Here is a 9,380-nt window from a genome sequence, read left to right on the forward strand (position 1 = left end):
AATGCTAGAGCATTCGCCAAGGTACAGGATAGTTCTAGAAAGCAGGGGGCGTGACACTAGTCATGTGACTTCGCTGATGCAACAATATTATAAATCTTTATATCCAGATGAAGATAAAATTGTTTGAAGAGTCTTATTGAATATTAATATATTAATAATAAATTAGAATTGTTATGTACTTAAATAGCCTTAGACAGAGAATATTTTAGGGTTGTGGAAATAGTTTATTCAATACTCATTTTTTTGAACACTAAGATTAATAATTTACCTCATAGAATCTGTATCCAAGAATATCTTAGGGTTGTCGAAAATCTGATCCGATCTTAGCTCTGTATTGTTCTCTTAGCCTGGGGAAGGGTAGTTAACTGAAACATCTCAAATTAGTTCTTTTTTTCGACTTTATCTCTTTTTAATAAGTTATTTTTTTATGTTAAACAATGAAGCTTTCGCGAGACTCTGTTCAATATAATAAAAATTTTCATGTTGTGTACGCCTTTTAAAAGAAAGCGAAAAATGCTTACAATTACATTTGTCATAGGATATTAGCATCAGGTCTATTACGTATTTAAATTATAAATTCTTAATCTAGTCTTTTAAGGATTTAAACAGTATTCCGACAACTGTTGTGTTTATTCACTTTATTGTATCCCAACCGGCCTAAAGGGAGCTGGATTGAATGAAAGGCATCAAATGGTAATAGATGTGGCAAATATTATGTGGTTGAAATACTATTGTATACTCTTTTAATTCTTAAAAATCCTTAATGGACTAGATTAAGAATGTAGTGTTTAAAAATTTAACTGGCCTAATACTAATGTCTTATGACAAATATAATTGTAATACTTTAAATATATATTCAGTAAAGTGTCTGAAAGCTTGCAGTGAATAAATTTCAACGTGTAGTAAAATATGTTCATTGTATATTTATTTAATAAAACAGAACTACCTTACTCTACAACTTTTTAGAGCTACAGCAATTATAATTCTTAAAACAAGAAACACTAACGAGTGCATTATAAGCTATCTGTCTTACCCATTTTTACCCAGTCTTCGGTGATGTTTTCAAGGTTCTGCTTGTTAGCCGTCTTTTCCCTCTCGTCAGTGGTTCAGAATTAAGGATAGCTAATAAATGAAACCTAGAGATTTATGCCACTCAAGTTGAAAGTATCAATATTGATATATTTAAAAAGAATGAATAACAACAACGTTATTAATAATTATCATGAATAAAATCTAGTAGATCTCAAACAGTTAGATATTGAATTAAAACATCTGAAGAGTACTCAAACGATCCAACGGACTGATTAGTTTGAGAAATTTTCTAGATGTTAGTTTGGATCTTGTGGCAAGCAGGCATACTATGTGTTTTTTACCTCCCTGTTTTAATACAAAATTGTCGTTTGTGCATGTTATCGATGTGTTTCTTAATTGGCTACAGGCTTTTTCTTTTATAAACTCAGTCATGTTCAGATAATTCAGAATTACTTTGTAGTAAATATCTTGGTCGAATCTCTCGTTATTATGCGGCCCTCTCCTTTACACTCTAAGAGAAATTGATTTTACTTGAGACTACCACAGTGGGCCATGTTTAAAGCTCTTACAGTGAAAATCTGCTACTGTTACGTTGCCTAAAATATTGGGAAGAATAATGTTGAATTAGATTTTAATAAATTGTTAAACGTCATGACTAATAATTTTCTGTCTACGTTGCGTGAAATGATGTAAAAACTAGGAAATACTAGTCTCATTTTAGACACTCAGACTAGAAGAGTAATGTTTCAATCAAAAGGGGTGATATGAATGTTTATTTATTTAAGCACTTACAAAATGTTGCCTTCACAAGTAACTATTTCTATTTTGATTTCTCTTTCTGTAAACTAACAGTGGGGTTACCGTGAGTATCAGACTACCCTCACATTTTGCCATCATTTTCATGTTTAAAATCTAAAAGACTTGGATATTGCTTTAAAAAAACACATTTTCTTCATTTTGTTTATCATATATTTGGTAAATGACCGCATTTCTTAGCCCATCAGCTATTCTTTCACGATATCAAGAACTGCAGTAACGTGAGTTCGTTTAATTAACAATAAAGCATTTGTAACATGTGGCTATTTTTCCCATACACGATAGTGACTACAGGTCGGAGTGGGCACACTAATAGGTGAGAGTACCTTTCCTGAAGATGCTAGGGACAACAGGAAAGAATAAGAACACCTCGACTTTACACCACCTTTCCTGGTTACAATAATGACTACAGGTCAAAATGGAAACACTAAGATGAGAGATTACCTTTCCTGGACACGAAAGTGATTGCAGGCCAAAAAGGGAATATTTTACCTTTCACTTATATGCTAGTGACTGCAGGTTAGAATGTAAATATTTATTAAGATGATACTACCTTTCTTGGACATGCTAGTGACACCAGGAAAAAACACTTGGGCTTTACACCACCTCTCCTGGACACGATAGTGGCTGCAGGTCAGGATGGGAACACTTAAATTTTATACTCCCTTTCCTGGACATGCTAGTGATTGCAAGTCATAATGGTAACATATATTAATGTGAGATTTCCATTCCTGGACATGCTATTGAATACAGTTCAGAATAGAAAAATTTCTTAGAAACTGTTCAATAAACTAAAAAATTGGGGTTTCTCCATAATGATTCAGCACATTTTTATGTTATAAAAAATCTGTTGCACTCCCAAAAAGCTACTGAAGACTGGGGCTCAGATGAAAGCCATGAAGAAACAAGTTTAGTACCGGGCTATACTACCTATTTTCCATACGTTTTAGTTAAAAAGTTAAGTTCACAAAATGTTTCTTTTTTCTCTATAGTTCTCAGGACTGGAACATAGTATTGCTCACGCAAGTTTCTAACTTTTTTCAGGGGCTAATTGGGTAAAATGGGCGAGTTATTCTTTACAGCAAATTGGGCACTAGTTGCGGGTTGGCTCGTCCATGATCTTCACTGTTCATTGGTCAATTTACCTAACAGGCACCAATCACTTTTCTCGTGTCAAAAATTCAAGTTTATTTTCATATTAAAACAGTGTTGAGGCCTGGAAGAGTATGACTTGCACAGATTTGCTGCATATTTTCCACGGACTTCACCAGGTTTTCCAAACATATTTTTAGATTTTTCATCAGCTTTTACATAGAGATTCTATATATATTTTACCAGATTGTTACACAGCTTTCTAAAGACCTTAATTTAAATTCTTCATCAGTGTAATAATTTAACATATGGCTAGTACTTTTAACTTCTCACACTAGAATTTTGTTTGTAACTGAAACATATCAAACTTACAGAGAAAGGACATGAAACACATCAGAAATAGCATATCCAAAAGACACATCCAAACCCAGAGAGAGAGGAAGAAGATGCTGGAACACATGTTGGACTGAATAAAACTATTATAAAACTAAATAATTCAAACGTCAAGAAAGAGAGAAAGAATACTGGAACACATTTCAGATGGAATAAAACAAAGACACATACAAACTTAGAGAGAGACAGAGGATACTTGAGATTGTATGCAAAAAGACGCATCCAAACTTAGAGACAGGATACTGGAGAGCATCAATGACTGCATGCACAAAGATAAATCCAATCACAGAGAGAGAAGCTACACACACCCACAAAGGTACACCCAAACCATGAAAGGATACTAGGGTTCTTTAAAAAGGTAAACAAAAAGACATTAAAACTTATGGGTTTTCATTATTTTAAGCAACTTCCCACTGAAAAGCCCCCCAGTAGCACAGCGGTATGTCTGCGGATTTACAACGCTAGAAACCGGGTTTCGATACCCGTGGTGGGCAGAGCACAGATAGCCCATTGTGTAGCTTTGTGCATAATTACAAACAAACAAACCCACTGAAAATATACCAAAAATTCCCGTTTGTACTTGCCTCTTGTATGAATGTTTTGGCTTAATGTATTCTTACCAGAGTAGCGTCTAATCCGTACAAAGATAATATTTTCTCACGTCATAGTTAACAACACCATAGACTGAGAGTATGCATACTTTACTTTGGTATTTTTATTGACTTATTCAATGTTACTATTATTATTTGGTATTGTAGCTGTAACTTGCATCCACCATAAATCGTTTACAAAAACTTTCACAATATGTTTTGTGTCATTTTTGAAATGCTGTATCACCAGCAGGACGACAATAAATAGTGTGGACGTTCATAAACACTTACCTTGACATATACTTCGTCCAATATGACGACACTTTCATTTGCTAAATGCCAATTCAAAGATTCCACTCATTCACCTTTTGTCATTTTGTTTTCCTTTTAACTAGGTTTACATTTTTATGGGAGGTTTCTACTTTGACTGCAATGGACCGTTATGTTCTTGGGCAACTGCCAGTGACAAGCTGTTTAACTTCTTTTACTACCTCCAGTGTGCGGTGGGAAGAAGGTTGTGGCATAATCTGATTTTCTTAACTGGAATTACACTTTCTCTTACTTTATCAATAAGTTCAACATGACAGATATCCTTTTGTTCGAAACGCTCAAAATTCATGCAAGCTTTTAGAGTCAAGGAATAGGCGAACTTCACGTTGGAAAGTCCTATACAGTAACTCCTTCCAGAAGTGATCAATCTGAGGAGACATTTATACTTGCAAATCACAACACCAAAACGTAATGAAAACAAGACGTTCAAGATTTTTAACCCGGATGGTCAAGGTCGATGTGATTAGATATGCATATTGTTACTATAGATTGTGAACAACCCTCTGTCCATCTAGCGTCAGTGTTTCTGAGCATAGCATTTATAGTAAACTTAAGGCCGAAATGTTATACGTTAAAATTAAAAGAGGAAGAAGATTTCATTGTGTACCATACCATTTATTAATTATTTGCATACCTGATTCTACCTGAAATAATGTTGCGACAGAGACCAAGAAACTAAACAGTTCTCAGAAATTGTGCATAATAGTGCAAATAATAATAATTTGTGTATTGAACACAATAAGGTCTTTTAGCCGAAACGTTGACTACATAAATGTTTTTTTATTGCCTTACAGTGATTTTAGGCACTTCTTTCTTTCTTAGCCTGAATACTTTTCTTATTTAAATAAAAAACTTCACACCATACTCCTAAAGAATTGTTTTTTGTTTTTTTACAAAGCCACATTGGACGATCTGTTGTGTCCACCGCAGAGAATCGAACTCCAGATTTTATCATTCCTCACAAAAATTAAATTATATTTCTTAATATTAAATGAGAAACTACTGTACTGAATAAATAATTCTAAAATACAATGTAGCTCTTACCTGATGATGACTCGATACTATGGGCCGAAACTTTGTAACTATTAAAATCATAACTTGCCTAATGTAAAATTTACTGTTGTTGTACTTTAGAATTAAATTTCGTTTTATGTGTTTGATCTAACTTCTTTTTTTTGCCAGTCTTACTGGTGCTTGATATGTTGGTTGTACCATTAAGAATAGGGTCTGTATAAATGTTCGTTTTTGTTGTTCTTTAGAAAATAAACTTCAAGGATACATGTGGAGAAGATTCACGTGATGCATTACTAGGAAGTGTAGATATGTTTCAGTTGTAAAACATTACCTTACTTTTAAGATTGCTCCTCGAAGACTCAGCGGTAAGCTTGAAGGCTTGTAATACTAAGATTGGGGATCCGATCCTCATAGTGGGCACAACTCGTTATGCAGCTTGTTTAACAAGAAACAGATATTTAGAATTAAATATACTAGCTTTCCTTAACTTGTTTCAGTTGTCCTGGAAGACATAACCTGTGGTGACCTGAATACAAAGCTATTACAAGCAGCCAACCAAATGATAACAAGGCTTCATTATCCTTTCTCTGTTCATGTTCATACAATACGAGAACTAAAGGATATGCTTAGACTGAAAGGTAAGTGGACTGTTAATACTAGCGGTGAATTGGATATCATCCCTGCTCACTTTGGCATTTTGATTGTTTGTAGTTAAGCAAAAAACTACACAATTAAGTCCACCGACTTACCGACTTACCGCTGTGCCACTAAGGGCGACATTTTCCTATCCAGTAAGGTAATTAATTTTTTCCTTTTTATGTTTTTTAATTTGGTGTTTAACTACAGTAAGAAACTATTCAGTATCTAAATGATAAAAAAGGTAAACCTTAAATTAAACCACAAAATAGTTTGTTTGTAACAGGTTGATAATATACAGATATCTTAAAATAAATTACTATCTAAAATAAACGTTTAAAAAGCTGAAGTTTGTTATAAATTTGTGAAAAAAGCTACATAATCGATATTCGAATAACTATAAAATATTTTTTAAAACAAAAACAAATTGTGAGCAAGACAACATAATGTGGATATTGAAGTTGAGTGTATCGATAAAGTTATATTCGGAAAGAATAAACCAGTTTTATTAAGTAAAGACTTGTGTCGTTAAAATTTCGTCGGAACGAAGTTACGGAAAAATCAATTAACAAACGGAGACGTAACAGGCAGAGCAAGGTTTCTGACAAGTTTGTTTGTTGTGTTGTGTGTATCATTTTGAGAGATAATGCAGGCGGATACTGTCATGTTATCAAATTGTTTACCTGGCTTTGGGGCTGGATGATTAATTACATTATTATCCCATAGTATAAAAGGATACATTTATGTGATATTTATTTTTGTAATATTGAAAAATTAGCATTCATACCTGCTATAAAATGTTTACTACACAGATGGCTGTAGTCTGATGGTTCCTTGTATTTCTGATTGACAATGAAATCCATCGATTCCATCGCTCTTTGTCTTTGGAAAATGATAGAAAGCAAGACCAGGTTTTTGTCCCTGTCTATTGCTTCGTCCAACAGCACAACAGGCAATTACTATGATCGTAATGGTACCTGATTCACCCAAGGCACTAAGCCACTTACAAGTAACGTTCACACTGATAAGCCTAGAGTAAACACGCGGTAGCTCGACGTCCACAATGGCAGACTCGGAGATTTTCCACCTCGTGACGTCACGTGCAAAACCTCATTATTGTAGTTTGAATTTTAAAAAAATCCTGTAATTGATAAACCAATGTTTATTTTCAAATGTTTTTGTTTCAATATTTTTTTTTACATTGCAGTTTAATGTTTTCTTAATACAATTTTCAATAAAAGCGTATGAATATCAGTTATAAACAGCATAGTCTTAAAATAATTACCGTGATATTACGTTTTATTAATAGTACTTGAATAATATGGGAAAAAATATGTTTTCATCTCCAGAAATTATAAATATAAGCACCGTTTTCATTTCGACCTCATGTGACGTTTTAACGAGTAAGAGGCTACAGACATTAGCTCCACAACTCCACCTACCGGTATTAACTGTAACCAAGAAGTGTTGGAGTGGCATGATTTCTGAAAGAGGTGCTTTCAATGACAAATTCGTGCATCTCGTGAATGACTTGTTTAAAAGCAGCAAAATCCGAGATGTCATTTTCCTACGTGGATATTACCATGAAGGTATTTTAGCTTGTAGAACCAATTTATTAAATCCCTTAATAAACAGTCCAAAAAAGTATGTTTATGATTTCACTCTATCTTAAAAATGTAAGGTTTTTGACTTTATAAAATTAACATTTGAGATTACATGAAAAGTTTAACATTTACTTTATATTTCACCACAATTTATTGATACACCAACTCTTAACTTTTAATTGATTGATATTTTAATATTTTCTCTATGGTATAGTGTAACCAAACGTTCCTTTAGTGTTTATGGCAAGATTGTATAGTAACATATACGATCACCTAAGCTTAATTATTTATGATTTTTTATTACTAGATATTAATTAGGATACACCCTATTTCTTGAGAAAGACTGAGACTCAGTCCTGGGTCTTGTTACAAAGACTGGTGCTCTTTCCAGGATGACACATGGGCGTCCGCGGGCGGGAATGAGAAATATAAGTTTCTTTATTCATTGATTTCGACTTTGCCCCCTCCCCCCGGTAAATTTCTGCGGGCGCCCATACTCAGGGTCTCTTCTAAAAATACCAAAAGCAATGGAAACGTAGGATAAAAACTAATATTTAATAGCTATCAATACAAAATACTAACTAATAAATAATTAAGCTTTTGTGATCATATAGATTATAGGCGATTAACCGTAACAACGATTAACCAGACATATTGTTACGACAGCGGAAGTCATGTGACGCTAGTAACACGTCATGAACTTCTAGAAGGATCCTGTATGCTCGGGCGTTTACTAGATTTCGGTATTCTTTTATATATAAGACCGGTCAAGAAGCGACGGCAACAATGTGATGCTGTGTAATTGAACTGCGGACAGAGAGAGAATATTGTTGAGTCGAGCACGTGAGACGTTCGTTGTGAATTATAGCGTATGTTATAGCGCGACTATGGAAATTAAGTGTATTGCAAAGTTGTATTCAGAAAGAATAAACCAGTTTTATTTAAGAAAGGACTTGTATCGGTAAATTTTCTTCAGAAAGAAATTATACGGAAAATTAACTAACGAACGGAGACGTAACAAATTGGTGTCAGAGAGTGGGATGGAAAAGAAAGAAAAAAAATAGAAACGAGAAGCGGCAAATCAAACTACAGCTTAGCAGATTTGATGGCAGCAATACAAGGGCAGCAAAAGAAACAACAACAAGAAGAAAATAAACAAGAAGAACGAGAAAAGAAACAAGAAGAGAGACAACAGCAGTTGCAAGAAAATCTGCAACAGTGGCATCTCGAACAGCAAAATAAACAAGAAGAGAGATTACAGCAGTTGTTGGAGGAAAAGAAAAGAAACAAGATGAGACACAACAGCAGTTGCAAGAAAACCTGCAACAGTGGCAGCTCGAACGAGAAAATAAACAAGAAGAAAGATTACAGCAGTTGTTGGAGGAAAACGAAAAGAAACAAGAAGAGAGATTACAACAGCTATTGGAGGAGAAAGAACATAAACAAGAAAAGAGACTACAACAGTGGCAACTGGAACAAGAAAGGAGATCATGACCTCGGCTGTACAAACCTTGTAGAGCACAGAATAAACACAGGCAATCACCGTCCAATAAGGATCCCTCCCAGGAGAATAGCTCCAGCAAAGCGACAAGAGATAGAGAAGGTCATGGATGGTCTAATCAAGGAAGGGATAGTTGAGAAATCAGATAGTCACTGGTCAGCTCCCGTCGTGTTAGTCCAGAAGAAGGATGGGACGCAACATTGCTGTGTGGACTTCGGGGCTCTTAGCAGTATAACCGAAAAATACTCATATCCACTGCCAAGAATTGATGATACTCTCGATGCCCTAAGTGGAGCCAGGTGGTTTTTAACTCTAGACTTAAGATAGGGTTTTCATCAATTGAAAATGGCTGAAGTAGATAAACCTAAGACT

The 9,380-nt window shown here is 34.4% G+C and overlaps 1 protein-coding gene across 1 annotated transcript in view; it reads left to right on the forward strand.

The window, feature by feature from the left end:
* The window catches only part of LOC111087508, a gene marked incomplete at its 3' end in the record, with an annotated part of 28,611 nt that overhangs the window by 2,249 nt on the left and 16,982 nt on the right, over positions 1-9,380 (forward strand). Inside the window, exons 2-3 of the mRNA XM_022394361.1 lie at positions 5,765-5,905; positions 7,253-7,492. Coding sequence (XP_022250069.1) covers positions 5,765-5,905; positions 7,253-7,492 — 381 coding nt within the window. The remainder of the gene's footprint in view (positions 1-5,764; positions 5,906-7,252; positions 7,493-9,380) is intronic.

Source organism: Limulus polyphemus, unplaced genomic scaffold (assembly GCF_000517525.1).
Source record: "Limulus polyphemus unplaced genomic scaffold, Limulus_polyphemus-2.1.2 Scaffold2238, whole genome shotgun sequence".
Taxonomy (NCBI): domain Eukaryota; kingdom Metazoa; phylum Arthropoda; class Merostomata; order Xiphosura; family Limulidae; genus Limulus; species Limulus polyphemus.